Genomic DNA, 27,110 nt, shown 5'->3' with positions numbered 1-27,110 from the left:
ACTAAAAATATGAAACAAGCACTAAAAAATATATGTATAAGACAAGTACAGTTACTTGTCAGCTAGGTACTAGGGCCTCACACAAAATACACAATTGGTTCTTAGTTTATTTTTTAACTCAACGTCATGGCTATCCATGGGTATTGTATGTAAACATGAAATTTTAAATGCAGTTTTTTTTTTAGGAACCACCATTTTACAGAGGGTTGCACAGTTGTTAGCACTCTGGCCTTGCACTGCATGGTTTCAAGCCCAACCAGGGACACAATACCTGCATAGTGTTTGTAGGTTATCCACATGGGATACCACTGGATACTTCACTTTATTTCCATATTCCAAAATCTGATGGTAGGTTATTGGGCATCTTATCAGAATGGTTCCAGTCTATGTACAGTGACTACCTTTGCCTGAATGCTGGTTACTAAATACTCTTAACAGACCCTAAGTGAACAATGCCTTGGCACTGATCACATGGCTTGGTCCCAAATGGATGCCAATTCTAGCATTTTACAAAATATATAGCCATTTCAAATGCATTTACATTCAGAGAGTAACTAAAACAACCAATTACTTCTTGAGTTTAGGTTATTAGTCCATTTAAACACTGTACAGCAGGGGTAGGCAACCTTTGAGAAATGGGGATTTACTTGACCACCACCAATGAAGTCAAAGTTCCCCCCTACCCCCCCCCCCCCCCAAAAAAGGTTCACCAAAGCATTACACTCAGAATGCGGTGATCATGATGAGTGTGTTGTGCTCAGAATGCAGGGATCAGGAGTGCGTTTTTTAAGCTCAGAATGTAGGAATCGGGAGTGCATTTTTTTTTACGTTCAGAATGCAGGGTTCAGGAGAGTGTTTTTTACGCTCAGAATACAGGGTTCAGGAGTGCGTTTTTTTACACTCAGAATACAGGGTTCAGGAGTGCGTTTTTTTTTTTTACGCTCAGAATACAGAGTTCAGGAGTGCGTTTTTTTTACGCTCAGAATGCAAGGATCGGGAGTGCTGTTTACGCTCAGAATGCAGGGATCGGGAGTGCGTTGTGCTCAGAGTGCAGAGATCAGGAGTGCGTTTTTTTTACGCTCAGAATGCAGGGATCAGGAGTTTTTTTATGCTCAGAATGCAAGGTTCAGGAGTGCGTTTTTATGCTCAGAATGCAGTGATCAGGAGTGCGTTTTTTACGCTCAGAATGCAGGGTTCAAGAGTGCGCTTTACACTCAGAATGCATGCATTCTGGGTGATGTGAAGCCCCCTGCCCCCCCCCCCCTTTCCTCCCATAGCTGTGTCTTACCTTTTTCCCACAGTGGAGACTGGGAATCAGCACAGTTCTGGACAGACGGTGGGAGCTGGCAGAGTCAATTTTCATATTAGCAAGCTCAAGATTGCTTGCTTAGGACCAACCTGTGTCCTAACAACCAATCACCAGAGGTTTAACTTAAAAAGTTAATCTGGCCAGCTTCTCTTCCCCACCCTCAGTCCTGAGCTGTGCTCCCTCCCGGGCTCTGCTGTTCAGTAATCACAGCAGCAGAGGAGGCTGGAGGGGGACCGGGACATAGAAAGCGTGGCGGAGCCATGGGGGGGGGGGGGGGGGGGGGGAGAGAGAGAGAGAGAGAGAGAGACCGGGATGGGTCGGCGTGGCATAGCCGGCTGGGTGGAAAGGCCATGATCGGCACGCAGGAATCTGTTTGTGGTCCACCTGCAGACTGCGATCAATGGGTTATCGACCCCCGCTGTACAGATCTGACTCTACAACCCCCATCTGTAAAGCTTAAAAATATAATCTAGCGAATATACAACTAAATTTTAGATTAAAGGATAAATTCACCTTTGGAACATGTTCCAGCATCTGCACCCCACACCTCCGATTCCCAACCCTCCCTGTGACAGTGGGCAAGGGATATTCTCCCTGCACCCATTGTCGCAATTTAAAAACAGTGCCGAGCCCCACATCATTCATTCACCGTTTCCTGGTGGGTGCTCCGGTAGTGCATTGATTTATTTTTTTTTGGCTCTCAAGTAACTGTCTGCCCATATGAGGTATGGGCAGATAGCTATCCTGAGAGTCTTCAGGAGCCTGGGATCAGCAGATTGTAAGTACAATGCTCTGCAGGCTGCAAAGAACAAAAAAAAAGTGCATTTATTTATTTTTGTTCAAAATGTGAACTTAGCCTTTAAAAAGGTAAGCTTCCCTTCCAACTTACCTTCATGTGTGATGAGCTGCCAGTGTCCACGCACCAGGTGTTAGGATCCGGGGATCTGAAATCCCCACCCTTCTCCCCCCCCTCTTTCTGTGGGGCTTCTGGGATAAATCAGAGAGGTCCTGATTGGTCAGCGTCACCATGTGACCGCTTTGGCTAATCCGAATGTCTCTGAACCATTCTGGAAGTCCTACAAAGAATGTGGAGAAATGCAAGTTTTTTTCTTTAATCTCCAGACTACTATACTGCCTTCGCGGGCACTGACAGCTAATCACCCAAGTAGAGAAGAGGTCTACCTTTTCAATTTTTCAGAAAAAATTAATTCACACAATAATAAAAAATAAATGATAATCCCATAAAGAGAATTGCAGCACATTATTGGTACAGTACAAAGACACTTACGCTCCCCCACCAAATGCTAGTGAGTCCATATCACCTTTGATAAAGAACATATTATCTCCTGTCCATTTAAACACCTAGGAAGAGAACAAAAGAAAACATTTATAAGCTGAATGCCTCCCCTCCTATTACAGTCATATGTTCCAAGAACATAGGTCATGTGATATATGTTCACTATAATTTAGTTCACATAATAATAGTGTACAGAGTTCAAAGAGATAAATAGAATATCCTACATTGCTAATAAAAGGAGACTGGAAAAGAGGAAAAAAAAGTCTTGCTCTTATTTTCCATCTACAGGAATGTGAGTAAAGATTACAAGGTTAAATATTCAGGATTACAACTGAAGCATTACTGCACTAGTATATCAGTGTGCCCCTTCTGGCAGGCTACATGTACAATCATCATTGTCTGGCAGAGCTACCTTTACCACAGTCCTCCTATACGTCTGGGTCCCCCACTGGGTGTCATGGTTCCTCCGATTCTCCTGTATTGAAGGTAGTGGTCAGTGGGAGGGTCCACGGTGCCCAGTGAAGGACATACCTTTTGACACTCCTAGAAGTGTCTGATTGCAACCATGCTTGTGGCTCCAAAGAGCAAACATTTAATTATATATCTGACAGACAAGTACTCAACTTTTCACAGGATGGCTGTTTGCATTTTGTTATCCTAGTGACATGGGCACTGTCAGTGGCGAGACATTCTTTCACCTGGGGCAAAGACTCAGTGAACCCCCATTCTCACCGCCGAAAGAGAAGTTCTCCATCCACACCCTCAGCCCCCTGCCCAGAGAGAGAACTTCAAGTGTAATAAATAAGCCATAATTTCAGAGAACGCCAGCTCATCATAGGCACCTGGTGACTTCTCTGATGAGTGCAAACCTTCCCATTCAGGAATCAGCAAGAGAAGAAGAAACGTGAAACAAAGAGAAAGTCTTCCCCTTTAAGGCCCATTCTAGCTTTTCAAAGGCGAAAGTACTTCAATATTTGAACCATGCTGCTACATTGAAGAAGCGATTGCAGAGAAGGAATACAAGTCCCAGCAATCCAAGCGTACAGGACTCTTTTTTTCAGACCACTAAAGATTGCACCATTAATATGTTTGTGTACCATAATGAAGTTGAACTGCATGCATGTTATGTTTAGCACACACTGTATTTAGCTGTAATAGACAGAGCTTTGATTTTGTATACTTGTTTATGATAACTGGTGGATTTGCCGTTATGATGAGAGGACCAGCACCATTCTCTCACAAGGATCTATTTTGTGTTGACTTTTAAGCCCTCAATGCCACCTCTCAGTGGCCCTTTAAAACAGGCTTTAATGTCCGAGAGGCAGTGCAGCTTCTGCATCATGTGACCTCTGTGGGAGCCAATTGGGAATCCATGCAACTGACTTCTGATCAAAAGCCTTGACCAAGAAATCTCAGTAACCGCTTTGTCAGTGCGCCGAGAGCATGCAGTAAACACGCTCCAGGCAAACAAACCTCATGCCTCCATGAACGTATCTGTACCGCGGCTGGGCAGTAAAGTCCACCTTTCCTGGCCCCACATATGCATTGCACGGTCTACAAGAAGTTAAAGCATTAATTTGCAGAAAATAAACAGAAGGCATAGAATCTCTAGACTTCTTAAGCTAGGCTGTATAAACATGTCAAGAAGAGATGGGGTTTCCCATTTTGATTAGACACTGTAAACCTAAATGTGTTCTAATTAAGACCTAATTTATACAGGTTGTAATCACCAGGGCTAATCATGGCTGATTAAGTGTGCTGATGAAGCCATAATATTCTCCAAACAACCCATCATGGAGACAATGTCTGTGTATTGAGCAGAAATAAATAACGCAGGATAAGTAGCAAACAACAGACTATGTGAAAATGTGGTATGAAACAAGAGGGCTGAAGTAGCAAATGTGGAGGTGTCAAAAACCATCTGTGTTACTGCTAGTTGTCCATATCATTCCAGCTGTCTTTCTCGAAACGATGGTTAGGAAATCACAATGGGGATCAGACTTTTTCCTGCTGACTACTTCAATCAAAATTCTGCTGAACAGCTGGAAAGCCATTGGGCATTACAATCCAATTTCCTGAATTCTTCCCCAGTATGTGGAACAGGATAAAAAGGCAATGAAGCAGCAATCAAATCAACTCAACTGGGAATTTTTGGTTGTGTTAAAGAAACAGATGACAACTATCCCTGTGAATGCAGAAAACAGGTACCAACAGATCTCTGCACATACTAATAAATTCTTCAGTCACTGTGTCCAAGGGTATGCAAACACTGACATTAAAGAAAGTCAGTGCAATGGGGGGGCACCAATGGGAGGTAACTGCGTTCCATTATCTGGGGTATGTTTATGCTTCGCCTTTTCCCAAAACAGGACTTGAGTTCAAAAAGCTCTTGGGGCGATTGAAGGTTTTTGAAGTAGGTTTAGTCACAAGATGATCCATCTTCTGTTTCATATGTTCATCTTGTTATAGTTCTTTGTTCAATCTTCTCATTAGATGGATTCATTTTAGAATTTTAAGCCCACTTTGACCTTTTTTGTCTACGTTTTTAACATAGAGAAGGAAAGCCCAAGAGGCACCAATTGCCCTGGTAGAATGTGCCGTGACAGGAAAGGGAGGCGCCCGCCCCCTTATGGCATAAGCCTGAACCACAATCTGTCTGATCCACCGGGAAATGGCGACCGCCAGTCACTTCTTCGGACTAGCCACCGATACAAACAGCGAGTTCGACCTCCGAAAAGGAGCCGTAGCAGACAGATACATCCGCAGAGCCCGGACAACGTCCAAGGAATAAAAAGCCACCTCTTCGACGGCTGAGGACATAAGGACGGAAGCACAATGTCCTCATTTCGATAAAAACGCCAAAACAAGGCTGCGGATGCAGCGCCGCTTTATCCTTGTGGAGAATCAGGTAAGGAGAATTGCAAGACAAGGCCGCCAACCCTCCTGGCAGATGTAATAGCCACTAGAATGACTACTTTCTGAGAGAGTGTCAATAAGGGGATCTCCCTAATGTTTACAAAACTGTGGTTTCTGAAGCACCAAGAGCACCAGATTCAAATCCCACGGAGATAGCAGTAGTCGAACCAGAGGGGCCACATGTCGAACCCCGTGAACAAACATACTCAGCAATGAATGAGTCACCAAGGGTCGCTGATACTAAATAAATAAAAAAAAGGACAGCCAAAGATGATATCTACCTCTTGATGGTGCTTAAGGCAAGTTTCTGATCCACTCCTCACTGCAAAAACAGCAGGATCCTGGAAATAGAGTATGTGTGCGGACGTCACCCCATCTCCTCACACATGGAGATATAGGCCTTCCATGTACAATGATAAATCTTCAGAGAAGATGACTTCCGTGCCCTCAGAATAGTGGATATTACCAAATCCCTTGGTCCCTTAGCACTTGGCTTTCAACAGCCATGAAGTGGGATGAAGTATTGGACCCTGCGACAGAAGGTCCTCTCACATTGGCAGCCGCCACGGAACATCTGCCACCATTCGTACTATGTTGGCGCACCATGAACACTGAGGCCAATCTGGGGCAATCAGAATTACCGGAATCCCCTCGGCCTCCACTCTGCAAAGCAGACGTGGTAGAAGTTTGAAAGGGGTAAAAGCATAAATCAGCCGATAATGCCCCCATGATAATGCCTCCATGGAGCCACCAACGCATCTGCCGTGTCTGCCTAGGGATCCTTTGACCTGGCCACAAACCTCTGTACCTTCCGATTGAGTCGAGAAGCCAGGAGATCCACATCTGGCGTGCCCCACCTTAGGCAAAGGAGCCAAAATACATCCGAATGTAGTGACCATTCCCCTTGGTCCAGCATTTGACGACTTAGGTCGTCCGCTTGCCAGTTTTCTACGCCAGGTATGTACACGGCTGACAGAGCCGGCACGCGACGTTCTGCCCACCGCAGGATGTGAGTGACCTCCAGTGCCGCAGCCGAGCTCCTTGTTCCGCCTTGATGGTTGACATACGCTATTGCCGTGGCATTGTCCGACTGGATCCTGAATGGACGCCCCTGCAGCCTCTGACCATGTGGAGAGGCACCTGATCACCCGAAGTTCCAACATGTTGATCAGCAGTCGGGATTCTTTCTGGGTCGAGCGACCCTGGGCTGACTGTACGCCTTAAACTCCCCCCAACCGGTCAGGCTGGCATCTGTTGTGATCACCGTCCAACGAAGAGGAAGGAACGACTTCCCAGACTGAAGGGCCGGCAACCTCAGCCACCAGAGCAGGGAATCCCTGACTAGCTGGCTCACCCGAATTTGACAATCCAGGGACAACGAAGATTTGTCCCATTTGGACATGATCTTCTTTTGCAAGACTCAAGTGTGGAATTGAGCATATGGTACCGCGTCGAAAGTGGCTACCATGAGACCCAGGACTCGTATGCAAAAACACAGCGACGACCACCTGCGGGACACCAATAACTTCACCGAAGCTTCAAGAGTGCAGCTTGTCCAAAGGGAGAAAGACTCTCGCCTCTGAGGAGTCCAGAAGCAAGTTCAGGTAGTCCAGGCGTCGAGTCAGCACCAACACCAACTTCTGTAGGTTCTATACCCAAACTCCCGAAGAGTGTACATAGTGATTGCCACCTCCTCAATTCTGAGGTGGAAGCTGCGCTCAGAAGGTCATCCAGGTAAACCACGATTGCGATCCTTCGCTGCCTTAGCAAAGCCAAAATTGGGGCTAGCAATTTGGTGAAGACCCTCAGTGCCAACGCCAGGCCAAAAGGGAGAGCTACAAATTGGTAGTGCTCATTCCCGACCGCAAATCGCAGAAACTTCTGATGCTTGATGCATATGGGGACATGCAAGTATGCGTCCTTGATGTCCTGGCTCGCCAGAAAATCCCCCCGATGGAGTGCAGCGACCACTGAGCGAACCGATTCAATCCTGAACCTTTCTACCTTCACAAAGCTGTTGAGGGCCTTGAGGTCCAGGACCGGATGGACCTCTTCCTTCTTTGGACTACAGATTGGAGTAGAATCCCTGAAACCTTTCTGGGGTCGGTTCAGGTACTATCACCCCGCGCAACAGCAGGTCCTGTACTGCCCCGAACAGGGCTTCCCGACAAGCCGGAAGATGATGAAGGTTGGAGGGAAAAAAAAATCTGTTTGGCGGACAAGAAACTATCTTGTATCCTGATGAAACCAGTTTGCAGACCCACTGGTCAGAAAGTAGGGAGGTCCACCGGGCTGCAAACTCCCAAAGCGACCCCCCACCCTCTGTAGATGCCCCCGCCGTATCCTCCATCTTTAGGGTATCCCGCACCGCTGTAATAAGTGCGACTTTTCTTGCGCTAACCCGGACCCGGAGTCATCCTCACTGTCTGAATGGTCCTGGTCCGCATCCTCTGACACATCAGAACAGGGGCCGCCTGTCCCAGAAGACGGTGGGGAGAGGGGGCTTTTTTTTAGCCCCCTTGTGCCTGCACGTCGCTTCCACCCTGGCAACAAAGGCCTCCAGGACCACCGACAGGATCCATATGCACCGCAGTTGCAGGGGAACCAGTTGCAATAACAGGGATGTCTGGGGAATAAGCGCCAGCTTCCGATGCCATGCTGAGCCACACTCGCCTGTCACCACTTAGGGACCTAAGGCAAGTCATATGAAATGTCCCCCCTCCTGCCACAGACTGAGGGGGCCCCTGCAGGACTCACCACCCTGCCCTGATCCAGGTACTGCGCTGTGCTGCTGCTGTCCGCTCTCCCGTGTCATCCATGGGGTGTCTGTGTGAAAAGCGAGCAGTTCTACAAGGAAACAAGCACCCAGAGCTAGAGGTAAAATGACCTGAGGCTACTAGAAAATGGCCACCGGCCTCCTTAGCAAAAACGTCTGAGTTTGCCCAGAAAATGGCTGAAAGGCAAAAAACTGACTGTGGCTACAAAAAAATGCCTGCGGCCCCAGGAAAAGGGCCACGGTGCGTGCAGTGGCCTCCCCACATGTCAAACAGCAAAAACACCCCACCGTGGCCCAGAAACAGGGAAGAGGACGAGCAGATCCCCAACACCCAGTGCAGCCCCCTGCCAGGACCCGGAGCCACCCCCAGCCAGGTACGTGCACCTCTCCCCCATGTGCCCAGTCACACAGTGGCCCATAGCATGGGGAGGGGGGAAAGGACAGGGAGAGAAGAAAGGGAGAGTGAGAGACCCCCTATTCAACCTCCCAGAGAATGCCCAGCTGCTCCATCCTGCCGAGACAGGTGGAACCATACTTACCCCTCCTGCAGGGACTGCTGGATGCATTCCACAGAGAGACCCATCACCCGAGCAGTACGGGGTGGCAGTCGGCCACGGCACACTGACACAGACAGCAGTAGCCCGGTCATATAGCTCACCGGCCACCCCTGGATCAGACGGGCATGTCGTGGCTGACCCAATGCGTAGCAAGGGCCTGCTCACGCTCGATGGCCAGGCTGGGGAGACTACCAGGATCTAGATTATCCAGCCTGTCACCCAGCCCGGCTGTTGATTGTAGATCCCAGGAATCAAAAATTCAGAAGAAAAGAATTCCCAGGACCAATGATCCCAACGGGAGCCAGGTCCTTCTACACTAGGCAGAAAAAAACTGAGCTGCTGGATGCAGTGAGAGGGGTTATAGCCAGTAGGACCACCCCCTGGGTGGAACATTTTTGTTTGTATACGATTACATGATAGAAATCAGCAGAGCTTATCCTCATTTCAGATCTTGCCCTCAGATCTACAGCGACTGCACTTCCAAGTGCACAGGGGATTTGCATTCAGTTTATCAACCCCTTAGTTTTCTTGCTCAACATCGGACTCCAACCTTATAAATGTGCTTTTGATGGAATGGGTACAAATTCCCACAGATGCATTCCAAATTCTTGTGGAAAATCTTCCCAGAGCAATGGAGGCAGATATAGCAGCACAGGGTGGGAAGGCATTTATCAACGTTCACAGTTTTGGAATGTGCAACAAGTGCATATTTTGGTGGTCAGGTGTCTACAAACTTATATACAACCCCAATTTCAAAAGAGTTGGGGCGCTGTGTAAAATCTACATAAAAACAGAATACAATGATTTGCAAATCTCATAAATCCATATTTTATAGACAATAGAAATCATGTCAAATGTTTAAACTAAGAACATATACCATTTTAAGAAAAAATAAGGCACATTTAAAATCAATGGCAGCAACACACCTCAAAAAAGTTGCGACAGCGCAAAAGAAAGCTGGCAAAGTGGTTCTAACAAGGAAGAGGTGGGAGAACATTTTCCAATTAATTAGATTAATTGGCAACAGGTCAGTAACATGACTGAGCATAAAAAGAGCATCTTAGAGAGTTAAGATGGGTAGAGGTTCACCAATTTTCATCCAAAAATTGTTGAATAATTTCAGAATGTTCCTTAATATAAAATTGCAAGTGCTTTTAATATATGATTATCTGCAGGACATATCAGAAGATTCTGAGAATCTGGAGAAATTTCTGTGCACAAGGCCGAAACACAATATTGGATGCCCATGATCTTCAGGGCCCTTAGATGGCACTGCATATATATATATATATATATATATATATATATATATATATATATATATATATATATATATATATATATATATATATATATATATATATATATATATATAAAAAAAACAAAAAAAAACTGGCATGACTGGGTTATCAACATCACTGTATGGGCTCAGGAATACTTCCAAAAATCACTGTCTGTGAACACTGTTCGCCATGCCATCCAAAAATGCAAGGTAAAGCTCTATCATGCAAAGAAGAAGCCCTAGCTGAACATGATCCATAAACACCACTGTCTTCTCTGGGCCAAAGCTCATTTAAATGGTCTGTTGCAAAGTGGGAAACTGTTTTGTGGTCAGACTAATTGAAATTTGACATTCTTTTTTGGCAACCATGGGTCCTGCATTCTCCATACTAAAAAGGAGAGGGACCTTACGACTTATTAGCACTCTGTTAAAAAGTCTGCATGTCTGATGGCATGGGAGTAAATTAGTGTGTATGGAATGGGCAGCTTGCCCATCTGGAAAGGCACCATCGATGCTGAAAGATATATCCAGGTTTTAGACCACCACATCCTCCCATCTAGATGATGTGTTTTTCAAAGAATGCTAATCTGCATACTGCATCCATGACAACAGCATGGCTTTGTAGTAGAAGAGTCTAGGTGCTTAACTGCCCGCCTGCAGTCCAGACTGTTCACCAACTGAAACTATATTGCATCTTGAAACAAAAATACAATAAAGAAGACCCAGGATTGTTTAGCAGTTAGAATCCTATATCAGGCTAAAATGGGACAACATTCCTCTCTCAAAACTCCAGAAACTGGTCTCCTCTACCTGTAGATCGCAGACAGGTGACCGGCAGAAACCGCGGTCTGGGCTTGCTGACCCGCCATTCTAGAGCATCAGAGTGCAATGCAGAGGGAGTACTTGCAAAGTTGGAGCTGTAGTAGAGAGCATGAGCCACATAAGCTGATGCCACCTCTGTACTGCTGGCTCCTGTCGCATACAGAGTGATACCAACTGCACTCCACCTTTTATCCTGGCTAAGTGGTCTCAAGAGTGGTGCGAGCAGCAGGAAAGAAGAGATCTTCAGGCCAGTGTGAACAATAAACTGGGCGTAATAGTATGGCTTTCACACTGATATGCTGCTGTTTACCCACACCGTGAGTGCAGTTCAGTGTGCCTGCAGTTTTGGGTTTTTTTGTGCGTTTGCTGTGATTAGCCATAGAATTCTATTATATCCTGTAGGTTTGGAGCATTTTCTGAAACCACACAAAAACTCCTGAATGCAAAATTCAGGAGTTCTGGTACGCTTTTTCAGAAAGTGTACCACACCTGCAGTATATAATAGAAGTCTATGGCTAAGCGCAGCTAACTCAGAAAAGTCGTAGATACACTCCGCTGTGCAGGTAACCCGCAGCACATCAGTGTGAAAGCAGCCTTATTAGGGGGCTAAGGACAGTAAGGGTTCATTTACATTTGTAGTTTGGGGGATGGTAAACCCCATAGTTTAGGTGTGTTTATCACCACCACACCCCCTTTAGCTGCAGTGGCCAGGTGTGTACACATATCGCAGCCTCAGCAGAAGTTAAATATGGTGGGTGTAGCACCTGCCAAGCATGACTCATTCAAGTGAATGAGGCCACGCAGCAAGTGCCCTGCAACCTTGTGCTTTCTCATCACCTGCTTTAACCCCTTGGACCCTGCAGAAGCATGCAGTCGAGGGGCACTGGCAGATGGGCCCCATTTACTTGAATGGTCCCAATTGGCAGGTGGTAGCACCCACCAGAAGCAACAGGGGTTTTAATTCCTCCTGCAGCATGTGTACACCTTTGGCTGCTTCGACAACTAAAGGGGGTAGGGATTGGGAGCGGTAAAACTGTGACTCAACCACAAATGTTTTAACCCCCCCCCCCCCTAACTTTATGTGTGACCAATCCCCAAGGCTGCCACTGTCGCATTCAACTAAGAGCTCATTCACAAGTGCAGGAGGCACTGCTGATCCTCTGAAAAGCGACCCGAGTGAGTAGGTTTGAGATTTGCAAATCATTGCATTGTTTTTATGTAGATTTTACACAGAGTCCCAACTTGTTTTGAAATTGGGGCTGTAGTACCAGTGCTATTAGTAGTACTATTCTTTTAAAAGGGATTTCTGCAAACTTGTTAGAATGGCATTATTGAAATTAAAATGTTGGAATTTTGAAGTCATATATTACAATTATAAACAATGCTAGAAGCAATCCTGCTTCACCATCCCTGGCAGATGACAGGCAAAGATCTATAAAGCATTTCTCCTTTGCTCACTCTACAATCCCAGTAAGAGGCCTGCTATTGCCCTGACAGCCCACAGTCTCTGCATTTGTATACAGAGTTTTCCATGGAGAAGAGGTACAGCCCCTTGTGTTCAGAGGGAAAACAAAAAATTGGATTTTTATAACAGCTTACCTGTAAAAGCCTTTTCTTGGAGTACATCATGGGACACAGAGCCTAAGTAATAACTTTATGAGGTATATAGGCACCTTCAGGTGATGGACACCGGTATACCAAATACAGAAAGTTCACTCCCTATATAACCCCCTTCTCCTACCAGCAGTACCTCCGTTTTTGTAGCAAAGCAATATATTTAAACCCCATAAAAGAGGGGAGGGACCTCTGTGTCCCATGATGTACGCCAAGAAAAGCATTTTACAGGTAAGACGTTATAAAAATCATATTTTCTTTATTGTACATCATGGGACACAGAGCCTAAGCAATTAGTTAATGGGATGCCCCATAGCAAAGCTATTTGAGGGGAGGGAGAGACAACCCGTAGGGCACCCCCAGACTTGAGGACTTATACTGATGCCTGCAGCACACTGTGCCCCGAAAGCGATATCCTCATGCCCCCTTACATCCACCTGATAAAATTTGGTGAATGTATGTACTGAAGACCAAGTTGCAACCTTACAGATCTGAGCCATGGAGGCCTGGTGACGCACTGCCCAAGAAGCGCTAATCAACCTGGTAGAGTGCGCTTTGACTTGAAAAGGGGGGATTTTACCCCTTAATTCACAAGTCTGAATTATAACTTGCCGAATGCACTTACTGACAGTGTATTTTGACGCTGCCTGTCCTTTCTTAGGACCCTCTGGCAGAATAAATAAGAAATCAGTCTTTCGAATCGGAGCAGTTTTCTTTAAAGAGACTCACTGCTCTCACCACATCAAGACAATGTAGTGACTGTTCTTCCCTGGAACATGGTTTTGGAAAAAACGATGTCAGGACAATATCTTGGTTGGTAAAAACCCTTACAAACCACTTTGACCTACAGGTAAGCCTAGATTAAGGCTTAACTGTAGGTCCAAGAAATATCTCCTAAACCTACAAGGTTTAGGAGATATTTGCCGAAAGACAGGCACCGCTGTCTACGGCGCATGCGCCATAGACAGCGGCGCACAGGCGCACTGAGCACGCCGCAGTTAACGGCGATATGCCGCGAGTGGCGGCTCCCGTGCGCATGCGTGCGAGTGACGTTATCGCGGCTCCGACGAATGACAGCGCAGCGAGACCCACCCCCGGACTACAGGGGACAGCGGTGACTTCGCTGGCTCCTGTGTCAGGTAAGCGACACATGATGGACTACTATGCGATGCATAGTAGTTCATTATGCTTTACCTTTGCAGGGAATGAATGAGGAAGTAAACCCATCAGAGTTTACTTCCTCTTTAATAGTACTCAAGGCCAACTTCATCTCTACCCCTAATTGTACAAAGGCAAGAATTCTGCCTATGATATATCTCCGAGGGTGCCAACCCTTGGATTCACACCAGGAAACAAGCCCTCCAGACTCTAATATATAGTTCTGGAAGCTGGCTTCCTTGCATTAATCAAGGTGGAGATAACTGACCCGAAAAGCCCACCTTTATTTAGAAGTTGGGGTTCAATTGCCAAGCCGTTAAATTTGGCATTCATAAAGTAGGATGGAATATTGGCCCCTGTGAGAGCAGGTCTGGCCGTAGCAGAAGGGACCATGCAGCCTCCACTGCCACCCTTACGATTTCTGCATACCATGACCTTCTGGGCCATGCTGGTGCTACCAGAATTACCAGCTTTGTTTTCAGCTTGATCCTAGAAATAAGTCGTGGCAGCGACTGGATAGGGGGGAATGCATAGATCAGTGAGAACTGATTCCACGGGGTCACCAATGCATCTCCGCATGTCGAGTGCATCCCTTGTCCTGGACACCAGGTTGACCAACTTTATGTTGAATCTGGACGCTAGAAGAACTACGTCCGGAGTCCCCGATCTTTGATAAACAGCCCAAAATAGGTCAGGGTGAAGAGACCATTCCCCTGGGAATAACTGCTGGTGACTCAAGTAGTCTGTCAGCCAATTCTCTATTCCTGGAATGAAGACTGCTGATAGGCACAGAATATTCCTTTCCGCCCAAGTTAGAATATGGTTCACCTCTGTCTGCACTGCAAGACTCTTGGTGCCCCCTTGGTGATTGATATAGGCCACAGCTGTGACATTGTCGGATTGCATGCTAACAGGACAATCCCGCAAACTGAAAGTCCAGGCCTTTAGAGCCAGATGCACTGCCCAACTCCCTAGGATGTTGATGGGCAAGGCTCTTTCGGTTCTTGACCACTGTCCTTGGACAGTTTTCTCTAGTACTGCTCCTCAGCCTGAAAGGCTGGCATCTGTCATTACCACTTCCCAGATAACTGGTCTGAAGGATGGGGACAGTCGCATTGGCAAATCTAAAGCTTGAATCGTTTTGTTCCAAGCAGACAGGATACGGTTGCAACATTCTTCAATAGAACTGGGCATAGGGAACCGCTTTGAATGAATCCACCATCTTTCCTAAAACTCTCATGCAAAGGAAGATTTTTCTAGGTTGAGAATCCAACCCAGACTTTCCAGGTAACTGGTTGTAATGCCAAGTTTTGCTCCAAATGAGCCACCGACTGGTCTATTAGCAACAGATCATCTAGGTATGCCAAGACTATTATGCCTTGTGCCCTTAACCTGGCTAGAGGTGGGGCCAGCACCTTTGTGAACACCCAGGGTTCTGTATCTAGCCCGAAGGGCAAAGTTACAAACTGAAAGTGCTGCTGTTCTACTTCGAACCACAGAAACCTTTGGTGAGTGGGAAATATAGGGACACAGAGATATGCATCCCTGATGTCGATAGACGTCAGAAGTTCTCCTCCTTGTAGGATGGAAACTACTGACCCGATCGACTCCATGCGAAAGGAGCGGATCTGCCGGAACTGATATAGATTTTTTTAGATCTAGAATGGCTCGGACATCTCCATTTGGTTTTAGTACCATAAAGAGGTTTGAATAAAACCCCAAACCTTGTTCTTCTGTGGGGATCTGTATGATCACCCCTTGAGCCAGTAATTGTTCTAATGCCGAAACAGATTGCCTTCTCTTTGGATCTTTGGGAACGTTTGATCTCAGAAAACGAGACAGTGGAAATTTACAAAATTCTAGTTTGTATCCTAGAGACACTGTGGAGATGACCCATCTGTCCTGAAATTTCTCTTGCCAGACTTCTGAGTATTGCAGAAGTCTTTCCCCCACTCTGGCGAGGGGGGCGCCTCTTCTGCTTTCCAGATTTACTGCCCCAGGTCTTCTTTTGTGCCTGGGCCTGATCCTGAGGTTTTCCTCTTGAGTCTGACGGTAGAGGACATCGCCACTGACTAGAGGCAGATGCCCCTGGCTCAGGGGAAAGCGTCTGCTTAAATAAAGGACATTTATACTTTCTTGACTGGCAAAAAGTACTCTTCCCACTAGAAATCATTTGGATATATTTGTCTAAATCATCACCAAATAGTCAATCCCCATGAAAAGGCAAACTAGTCAGAAGCCTTTTGCAAGGTGCTTCGGCTGACCAATTTTTTAACCACAGAATCCTTTGCATGTGTACTAGCACAAGCAGAAGGCAGGATGCCTGATGAATAGAGTCTTTCATGGCAAAGCATAATGTCATGAAAGCATAATGCTTTTGGTAGTTCGGCCAAATGACGGGCCTGTTGTGCAGGGACCTCTTTAAGGACCTGTCTAAACTGGTTCTTTAGGGACTGACAGATGCCTATTGCAGCAACTGCAGGTTGAGTAACGGCACCTGCCAAGGAAAAAGAGGATTTTAACAGGAATTCCAACCTTTTATCTGTTGGATCTTGAAGCATTTGTGCATTGTCTACTAGGCAAGTTAGGCTTTTGTTCACACTGGAAATCGAGCATCAACTGCTGGTACATTATATTTTTTGGTGAATTTTTCATCCATAGGATATAGAGCTGAGAATATCTTTGGAGGGAGAAAGTGCTTATCTGGGTGATCCCATTCAGTATAAATAAGTTTTTCTAGTAACATATGTACAGGAAACACATGAAAAGGCTGTAAAGGATTTAAGGAACCTAAAGATGAGACCGAACTTTCAGCTGACTCAGGGGTAGCTTGAAAGAGGAACGAACCATCTCCATAAGAGATTGTACCAGAAATTTCTCTTATTGCGAAGCTGAAAAAGGTTCATCCACTGTTGTCTCCTCTGAAGAGGAGTCATCGATTTGCCTTTCCTCCTGATCGCTTGAGGGTAACACCTCATCTTGTACCCACTGTTCCCCTGGTAGGGGGTCTAAGGTGGGGGAGGGGGATCTAACCCACTTCCTATCCCTTTGGATGGAGGATGCGATTAAAGCTGCTAATCTTTCTTCTAGACCCTGCAGGGTGGAGGAAAATGTATCTTCAGTCACAAATACAGGGGCTGAGATGTGAGAAGCAGCTGCACCACCAGTTGGTTCTAATGACTCAATTGGTAATTCAGGAGAGGATGACAATGTGGAGGCATGACTGGAGTTCCCCAGCGCCTGGGAGTGGATTTTCTGCTAACTTTTTTGTGGTGTCTTTTTTGGAAGTCATAGTGCTAAGCACAAAAAGCAGAGCCACTAAATAAATGCACTATTTGCTGAGCAATAGTTTAGCAAAACAATGCCGCTATAAGTTCAGCTTGGTGCCGAGTACAATGTATTTCCTGTACTGGAAATGCCTGCATAGATCCCTTACGTGCGCTGTGTTTCAGACTGCCATCTCTTCAGTTAATCTGATAGAGATCTTCTGCTAACAAAACAAAACAAACAAAAAAAACCTCAAGTGTGCTGTGTCCCTGGCGCCAGCACTGTGCGCTCCACGTGGATGCTAGGTTCCGCACACGGCATTGTGTTTAAGCCATGCCCCTTTGCCTCTATCCGTGCAGTGCAGACCTGTAGAAGGGGAGCTCTGTGATGCTTCAACAAAAAAAGCAAGTATGTTATGTGGGCAGGGGCGATGGCAGGAAACTGACATGGCTATGTGGGGAACTGCGCCTTTAGGTATTAAAGCCGTAAGGTAAATTTAACACAGGGAGCCGTCATTGCGGGGGGGATGAAGGAAAAAAAAAAAAAAAACTGTCGCTGTACCCCTCCTTTCGTTCCCCCAGGGGGGAAAGGAACATGCCTTTATTCAATTAAGAATCCCCCCTGGCTGCTGACCACACACACGCTGTCTAGCTGACACTGAGCTGGGCTGAGAGCAACAGAGCAAGGAATGTGCATTTACTCCCTCTAGTGGAAACTTTCAGGCATACAACATTATACTCATAGAAAAAAAAAAAACAAACACATAGGTGGACATTTTTTTTTTTTTTTTACAGATCCTAGGTTTTTCCCTTCCTACCCTATCCTCGCTGCACGATACTGCTCTAACAGACAGATCCAAACTTCACCCATCACGGCGGGCTGCGTTAGCAAACCTTTAAGGACGGGTCCCTAATATATGGGTTCCACTCCCTTGGACCTGTATTAGCACCCCACCAGGAAAACTTTAGGTTATGTAGCATGACCAAAAAGTCCTGGGTCCCGGGGTCCAGCCCTGCAAAGAGACGTTACAGGCAAAAACCTTGTGCTTCATATACGAGGCCCGGGTACCATCCACCTTGGCCTCAGTGGCACTTTGGATGGATCCGGTCTAATGGAGGCTGTTTAAGCAAAAGGATCCTTCCTGGAGCTCTTCAGAGCACATCTTCACTCATGACCAACACTTTAGACTCTGGCAAAAAAACTGAGGTATTCCTAGTAGTCCTAGGAGGGGTTATATAGGAAGTGAACTTCCTTTATTGGGTATACCAGTGTCCATCACCTGAAGGTGCCTATATACCCCATTAATTAGGCTCTGTGACCCATGATGTATGGTAAAGAAATTGGGGCTCGCCTGTATTCTGATAGAGAGCAACAAGTCTATATTCCAGGCAGCGTGTCCACCTGGGATACCATAAGTAAGGGAACAGGAAAGCAAGCAATAGACAGTCCTACTATGAAGAATCCACTCACCTGAAAGTCAGGACAAAATGTAAACAGGAAAGTCTCCCCAGTGCCATAGAAGCAATCACTCACTTTAAATGGCTCTGATGCTAATGCTCCAAAAATCTGTAAAACAAAAATAATCATCACATTGCCTTCTACGTTATATATGAATTATCTTGTTTTAAAATACAAAATTATGCAGCGAATGTTGGCATAGGGCAGAGATGAGCCCCTTTCATTCACCAACACCTATAGGATGTCCCAGACAAAACCTATGGTCAGAGGTTTCATTTCCCATCAGTGAGAATGAAAGTAATTATAAAACCTTAAAGTTTTTTTTACCTTATAGTATAACTAAAAGCAAAGCTTTTTTTTTTTTTATTTTATTAAGTTTTGGATAGAGTGGAGATGGATTAGAACGCTTGTCGGTTTCTATTGCTGTCTGTGCCCACATTAAGCAGATCCCCCTCTCTATTTGTCCTGTTTACCATTACCACAGTGAAAGCAAAGAAAATAGCAAATTTTGGGCTGTCGCCAGAAAAGTAATAGAGGGAAAATCTTCCAATGGGGACACTCGTTATGGTGATCTGGGGTGTCCACAAGGAATTCCTTTAATTTGCAGGGATTTCCTCTCACTTCTTGTTTGGCTTTGGGACAGGAAGTGAAGGGAAATCTCCAAAATGGGAAACAATGGGCGAAAAAAAAAAAAAAAAAAAAAAAAAAAAAATTATCCAGCAGGGGTTTTACCGAAAATAAATAAAGTTCTACTTTAACCACTTCCACACCGGGCCTATTCTGGCAATCCTTTCCTACATGTAAAAAATTTTTTTTTTTTGCTAGAAAATTCCTTAGAACCCCCAAACATGAGTGTTTTTTTTTTTTGTTTTTTTTTTTTAGCAGAGACCCTAGGGAATAAAATGGTGGTTGTTGCAACTTTTTATGTCACGCGGTATTTGCGCAGCAATTTTTCAAACGCAATGTTTTTGAAAAAATGTAATGAATTAAAAAAAAAAACACGAGTTAGCCCGATTTTTAAATTTTTTTTATTGTGAAAGATGATGTTAGTTGAGTAAATAGATACCCTATTTATGAGCGTATAGCACACACTTTTTCCCCCTTAAAATCAGGGGAAAATCGTGGGTGCGTGTTATACGCCAACCCCCCGCTGATCTTGCCTCTAGGCTGGAAAGCCTGAAAAAAAAAAAAAATAAATAAAAACAACACCTTCTCAGCTTCCCAGCCGAGGAAACGGCAGTGTTAACATCTGCCGAGGCCAGACTTGAAGCCATAACCTCATGCCCGGCCTCCGAAGGTCACAGAGACGGCTGGGGACCATCTGGTCTGCAGTATTCTCTATTATAAACAGCCCCCGCTGGCCGGTTTATTCTCCAGCTCGCCAATTGCATGGGAGGGGACATCCCCTCCAGTCGCCGGTAAAAGCAGTCCGTGGCTATGATTGTTTTTACATGACAAGGTATCGCCGGCAGAAAAAGATGAAATCTGAATGATTCAGATTTAACTTACTTTCACACTGAGGCATTTTGCAGGCGCTACAGCACTTGTAGCCTTATGAGTTTATGTAAAATCTCCATTAATACCTGTACAATATTGTAATTATAAATATATTTCCGTTAGAGGGAAATATATATTTAAAGTATTGAGCGTTGTGTTGGTGTTACTGTAATTAGTTCAACTTCAAAGCTTGGCCTTTTGTTTTCCCTGATAACATCTCACCTGGGAAGTAAACAACAGCTTTCTTTGACTCATCCAATCAGGCTGTTCCCAATATACATTTACTAGGTACAGTGAACAATTAGGGAGAATTATATTAGCCACACTACAGAAAGTAGGGGGGGATATAATGCTTTGTGAGCAAGCCAACTCACACTCTGGTGTGGGAGCACACGGCAGTCACCATGGGCTGACCTGAAGTTAACAGGTAATCTAACTCTAAACTTGCACCTTATATTGTATTGTAAATATGGTTCTGTGAGTAATTTGTAAATATCATGTAAGCCAGGGGACCTACACTGTACATTGTGTTGTAAATACTGTCTGGTGTGTAATTTGTATATATTTTATATCCTGCACTTGCAGGACAGTAAAAAAAAGTCCCATAAGCCACATCTTTGCAGCGCTGTATACACCGTTCCTAAAGTGCCCCTGCCCATTGAAAACAATGGGGCAGCGTTGCCAAAGCGGGGCTTTGCCGGCGGTTTTAACCCTTTTTCAGCCGCTAGCGGAGGTTAAAACCGCCCAGCTAGCAGCCGAATATAGCACTGCTTTACTGCCGACGCCCACCCGCCCCTGTGTGAAAGTAGTCTTAGCCCTTGTACACACGGTCGGAGATTCCGACAACCAAATCCATCGGATCTTGTCCGAAACTGTTGCATACACGCGGTCGGACAAAGGTGTCGGAAAATCAGATCGTTCAGAATGTGATGACGTAATTTCGTTACGATGGGACTACATTCAGGCTAGTAGCCAATAGCTTTGATGTAGGAATTTGATCTGAGCATGCGTGGCACTTGGTCCGATCAGAATTCTCTACACATAATCGGAGTATGTCCGATCGGACCAGTTTGTGGGAAAATATTTCCAGCAAGTTGGAAAATTTGGTCCGACGGATATTCCGATGGAAACAGTCCGATGCATACCACACACAGTCGGATTATCCGACAAAACGGTCCGATAGGACACATTCCGACGGATTCTCCGACCGTGTGTACAAGGGCTTAGGGTGTGCACACTTATGCAACCATATTATTTTAGTTTTTTATTTCTTCTGCTGAAGCTGCAATCAGGTTTTTATTTACCCTAATGTATTAACCACTTACGGACCGCCTGCCGTCATTATACGTATGCTCTTTGAAGAGGAATATCATTATGGCAGCACATAGCTGCCATAACCCCGGTATCCTCTACTTCAGCGGGCCGGTTTTCTTTCAGATAAAAGTGGTTTCTGCAGCGGATTCGTCACAAGATCACTTTTAGTTGGTGGCGGGAGAGCCCCCCTCCCGCCACGTGCCCATGCTTGGCTGATTGCCGGGTGAGGGAAAGGTGGCCCCCGCTCGGCTCCATAGCATTAAAGGGCGTCAAACCTCACTTCCACCCAATGTTCTTAAAAGGAGAATTTTATTTTATTTTTTTCAAATGGACTTTTAATTTAATTGCATTTTAGTGTGTATATATATATATGCGCATGCATCAGCTCTAACAGACCTGCCAATCCCCATAGTTATTGTTCATCAATACAATAATCTATATACAGTATAGGTACAATTAAAGCGACACTAAACAATATCCATATTCTCCAAATATAATGCATACACGTCAACTACGTAATGGTTCTGGAATGTATTTTTCATTAAATGGATTCTCAAGGTGTTTTTTCTGCCTTGTTGTAACATCCTCTGAACTCCTGAACCTCTCTCTTTCCCCTTCACTTCTGTTTGTTTGGCACAAGCGACACACGTTAGTTGTCATCATATACCCTGCACTATGCACAGTGAAAATCCCATAGTCCAGAGTCTCTAGTCCATCTCCAGAGTGAGCAAGAGAGGACAGCCAAGTTCCTACAGTGAGACAGAAGGTAGCTACCTTCTAACAGGAAGTTGTATCAAGAAAACAAAAATGTAATTTGGGGATTTGGAGGAGGCTAGGAGCAATAGAAGATACTTTATTGAATTAGGAATACATACTTGAATATAATTTATTTTTAAACCAAAAGTTTAGTGCCGCTTTAATTACTTAATTTGATGCATGAAATTACATTTATCTGCTGAAATCCTTATTTTCTCACAAACTGGCCTTTTATAATCATGAAAAATAGTTCCTTTTGCACATACAGCCTACACTGGCATCATCACTCACAATCTGCAACTCCCACCGTGCAGCTCACAGTGTGTGTGATGGACAGTGGCTGCACATGGTTATGCTAATACATGCACCTCAACTGAATGTTCTGGGATTCTGCTACTGTGATGTGCATAGCCATACTATCATCAAAAGATAAAATAGGGAGTTACCTGGGAATCGCTGTCTTTAATCACCAGGAGGACAGGAGTGTCTAATCCCAGCATTGTCCTGTACAGAGTCTTCAGACTCATCCCATGCTTTGCTGTACTGTACACAAGTGTCCATGGGTAGCCAATTGTGCGAGGTGGGAGGTGCTTTGTGAGCTGTTGGAACAGTCAAATACACGTTACAATGCAGATACAAAACAAATTTACAACGTAAGTGGAGAAATGATAACTAGAACATAACTTTTTTATTATTAAAAAAAAAAAAAATTGCCCTAAGGTTAGATAAAGGAAATGGTTTCAATCTAAAAATAATTAGTCTCTCTATAATATCTCCCTAAACCATACAGCCAAAATTAGGATTTTGCTTTAACAGTAAAATCGTTTTCATGGAGATCATTGGAGAGACACAAAGTTATACTGGAGGATTGGACACTGGCAAACAAAAAAATAAATTTAAAAAAATCTCAAGAGAACCCCTTCTATTTCTAGCATGTCTCAGTTTGGGCGGAACCAACATTCATGGCGTCATCACGCACCTCAAATCCTGGAAGTGGTCTGATTCAATCCCGGGACAGACTGTTTAAAGTACTAAAGGTTTTATTTTTATCTTAATAAATTGTTAGAGTTTTATGGATTTTACACCATGTGGTTTCCTGTCCTTCCTTTCATCACAATGGTGGAGTCTGTGACTCTGGAGTGATGGAAGCCAATGCTGGAAGATGTCATCCACATATTGAGTAGCGCGTTTCTCATTGTACAGGTCCACTCTGACTTGTCATTTGGAAGTCAAAGTGTTCTGTAAGCGTGTTTTGGACCCAATGGTGAAGGTGCACTTGAGTGGGGGCTCATCTTTGGTTTACCTTTCCTGCACTGGTTCATGCTGAAGATTTAGTTTTGCCCTTAGGCTGGCCATACATGGTCAAATTTCAAAAGAATTTTCTTTCGAAAATCAGAAAGTGTGCGCATTTTATGATCTGATAAAGCCACCACCGATTTCGAAATTCGGCCAACCAAGCCTTCAATTTCACCTCACATTGCTACAGAAAATTTGTGGCTGGGAATGTTCTTTTCTTTTTTCTTTTCTTGCACATGCACATTTCTTTTTCGATAACATTTCTTGCACGATTCTCCAATCATTGACTAGAAAATAGTTTGTTTTTCAAAAAATTGCCAACATGTCCGGTTACTCAAATTTGATGGACGCAAAAAAACAAAAAACAAAACAAAAAAAACAAACAAAAAAAAATTGGCTGTTGCTGCAGCCCACTAATGGTACGAAATATGAACGAAAATTCTTAGATAAGATTTTCGAAGGAGAATTCTTCTTTCAAAATTCGACCCATGTATGGCCTGCCTTAAAGGGGTCTCTTCCAGAATCAAAAACTTTGCACTTTGAGGAATATTTGAAATTACTTCACCCGGGGGACCGTTAAGGTATTTTGTATGATTTTGTTTATTTACACATCTGATTGTAATATCATTCAGTGATGTATATATACTCATTAGCACTGCACTTTGTTACCAATGTCTGTTCATAGCAAGCAGTACCAAGAGCAAGTTGGGACCTGTGACCATCAGTGGACTCCAAGGAAAGGATTTAATAGTAAATGCATCTTATTTTGGCTTTCTGGTTCAGAAGCAATTCCAATGTGTGGAACGGTGTTGTCAACAAGGCCAATATGGAAGGTACAGGGGAGGTTCCTTTGCAAGGAGTAGGCAGGGGATAGCAGGTAGATCTCCTCAAATAAGCAAGGAGGAATACACATCCAATAAAACGGAGGACCAATCCCATCTCCCACCTATCTGTAGGGGATGTTTCCAGCAGTCAGTGCCCTCTACTGCTTAGCAGTACACAACAGATACTCACTGGTTAAGTCCCATCAGAAAAATATGTCCCTGTGCATGTTTAAAGGCATCACTTTTGTTTTTTGATATGTACTTGTGCTTTCAGTGCCAGTTAGGTGGTCTGAGAAAAGATTTAAAAAGAGGGGTGCCTTGGTGAGGAAGGCCCCTTGACATTCCACTCTCCTGCAAGAGTTGAGAGATGGGCACCTCTCTGGCCAAGGATGTGAAGGACATCAGGGAGAAGATGCTGTAGACCCTTCTACTAGTTAAAACTGTCTGCAGTAAAGAGTTTTCAGCACCAGTTCTTGATAAAGAAAGAGCCAGCCAATCATGGAGGCATTTAGCTTATCAGGATAGTGTAGTTCACTAGGGCCTGTGGTGCTTGTCCTTTCCACAGGAGGTCATCTGTTCCACAATGGGGATGCCAGGAGAAGGCAATAGGTTGTACACTGGAGCCAACACCCTAACACAGAACCCAGTGCCTAAAGTTCAATTTCAACTGCAAAAGAACTCTGCAAGATGAAGAAAATCGACGTGCCACTGAAATATGAATGGCTCACCTTTTCTATTTGGTCAGTTTGTAGAAGCTGGCTAGGGTCACTGAGGTTTGGTCTGAAAGCTTCAGGCTCCAGGTCACTCTTGATGCTTGTCGCTTGCTTGGAGTTCACATCCTCCCTTGTGGTAATCTTTACAAGACAGATGAATAAAAAAGTTAATAGAAGCAGCAGGACACACAAAGATGAGATGACTGACTGGCTAAAATCAATGTATTTCAGAGTAATTGCCATGATTGTGTGATTATCTTTCTGTATAGTGGAATCTGGTCAAGAAAAGAACATATTATAAAATTACCTTGCTACTGAGAAAATCTCAATTATTGGACAATTTTGGAGCAATATTACTGAAAGGCTTTTTTTTATACTTTTTTTTATATGCCACCAGCTTAAGGGACCAGATTGATGGGCTCACTCATACAAATCATATTAACCACGCATTCGAAAATAACCATACTAAACTCCCGGCAGATACAAAAGACACAAATTACTCTAGCCTAGTATTTATTCTTTCCCAATTACATTTTTTTTTTAATGCAAGCAGTGTTCACACATACATCTGATCTGGTACCAGTCTCTAACAGTCCCGGTATTGTAGAGCTCAGAGAAAGGCAGAAACAGCACAAAGGAGCCAGTTAGTTGTGCTGCATGGTAAGGAGCATGCAGACAGAAGGAGAGAGCAGCGTGACAGATAGGTGAGCTCTTCAGTCTGCTGCTTCTTATTTCACTGTCCAGTCACAGGCTTAAGAAACGACCAGACCTGTAAGCGTTACTTAAAGCGGAACTAAAGTAATTTTTTCATCTTTCCATCTATTAAATCGCCTGGCCTTGCTATTTTAACTTTGGACAGTAAAACTTTTTTTTCTGCCAGTAAATTCCTTATACAGCCCACTTCCTGTCTGGTAAAAAGCCTAGGCGTATGACATCATGCACAGCACTCTCTCTGTGAGAATTTGCCAGGAAAGGGGGTGTGGAGTCATAAGAGGGCCAATGAGAGCTGGAGGCGTGCCTCTGTGTATCTGTGTAAATCCAAGAAGTGATCAGAAGTGGAAGGAAGTGATTTAACTGCCCACAGTTAAAATGGATGCAGCCTGACTCGGTAGAGGGAGATTTCAGCAGCATATTTGGCAAGTACTCACTATGAATATTCGTTTACAGATCTGTGTAGAACTGAATTCTATGTAATATCGGTGGATATATGTGTAATAGAGGTCAGTCATGTGCAATGTACTCTGAAATACAATACATTGAGAAAGTAGGAGATTTTTCACACTGCATGCAATGAATTTACGGACTCCATGCCTAAAGAACGCCCACTCCTTGCTACAAATTCCTAACAGACCGTGTGATAATAGTACAACTCTTGTTGTATTTTATATATTTTAAATACAATCAGCACTGTAAAGCTATGAAAGTGAAAAACTCAATGAAACACAAAGAAATAGAACATTAAATCAACACAAACAGCTAACAACCTGTATGCAGATCTTCACTGGAAATACAAATTCAACAAAGGAAAACAAATACAACACAATGAAATAGATCTTAAAATTTAAAAAAAATATATATATTTGAATGTCCAATGTAACTTTGATGTCACTTTCATGGACAATATGGGAAACCTATATTTTATTTATGCACATACTCTTTCAAAGCTAAAAAGGAACTTCTAAAATATGTTTGTGGCTCAAACAAATTGAGGGATTATATGTATGGGCTCTTAAAGTCTTGGCTACTATGCTGTGGCTTTGTCTCTTTACCCCAGATTTCAGCTGGGACAATGTGTTTATGATCAGATATTCTCATTATGAGCTAGTATGTCACGGGGCCTACCTACCTCAATCCAGAGTATGTGCCAGTGGGGTAACGGAGGCTTCAGGTTGCCAAAAGCTAGCCAGTTATAATCCAACTTTTCCACTGCAAAAGCCATTTTTTTTTTTTTTTAGGTTAAGCCACTAAGCACTAAACAGGTTTAGCCCCAAAAAGTTTTAAGAGCACTGGGAAATCACTCATACTAAGATAGATATAGAATGCTTAATTCACTTCAGTTGTAATGGCTACCATTCTCCAAGCCTGAGATGCTAGTATGTTTGAGAGCGATTCATAGATCTCAAATATTTTGATAAATTTGATCATTTTCATATTTTCTAAACGTTTATAGGTAGTTATGTGGAATATGAAATAGATACCATAAATAAAAAATAAAAAATATCACTGTGAGGTCAAGGTGTCCCAGTGGTGTAAA

The 27,110-nt window shown here is 44.1% G+C and overlaps 1 protein-coding gene across 7 annotated transcripts in view; it reads right to left on the bottom strand.

Annotated features, from left to right (window-relative positions):
• OXR1 (oxidation resistance 1) overlaps positions 1-27,110 on the bottom strand; it is an 807,173-nt gene that overhangs the window by 13,439 nt on the left and 766,624 nt on the right. For all 7 annotated transcript variants that reach the window (XM_077493164.1, XM_077493165.1, XM_077493167.1 and 4 more), the window contains 4 exons: positions 24,872-24,997; positions 22,470-22,622; positions 18,469-18,564; positions 2,598-2,671 (listed from right to left, as the gene is read on the bottom strand). In XM_077493164.1, coding sequence (XP_077349290.1) covers positions 2,598-2,671; positions 18,469-18,564; positions 22,470-22,622; positions 24,872-24,997 — 449 coding nt within the window. The remainder of the gene's footprint in view (positions 1-2,597; positions 2,672-18,468; positions 18,565-22,469; positions 22,623-24,871; positions 24,998-27,110) is intronic.

The sequence above is a fragment of the Lithobates pipiens genome, unplaced genomic scaffold, assembly GCF_037356315.1.
Source record: "Lithobates pipiens isolate NorthernLeopardFrog02 unplaced genomic scaffold, aLitPip1_a1.2 Scaffold_19, whole genome shotgun sequence".
Classification (NCBI taxonomy): domain Eukaryota; kingdom Metazoa; phylum Chordata; class Amphibia; order Anura; family Ranidae; genus Lithobates; species Lithobates pipiens.
Note: the sequence above shows the minus strand (reverse complement) of the source record. Positions and strands in the feature narration are given on the sequence as shown.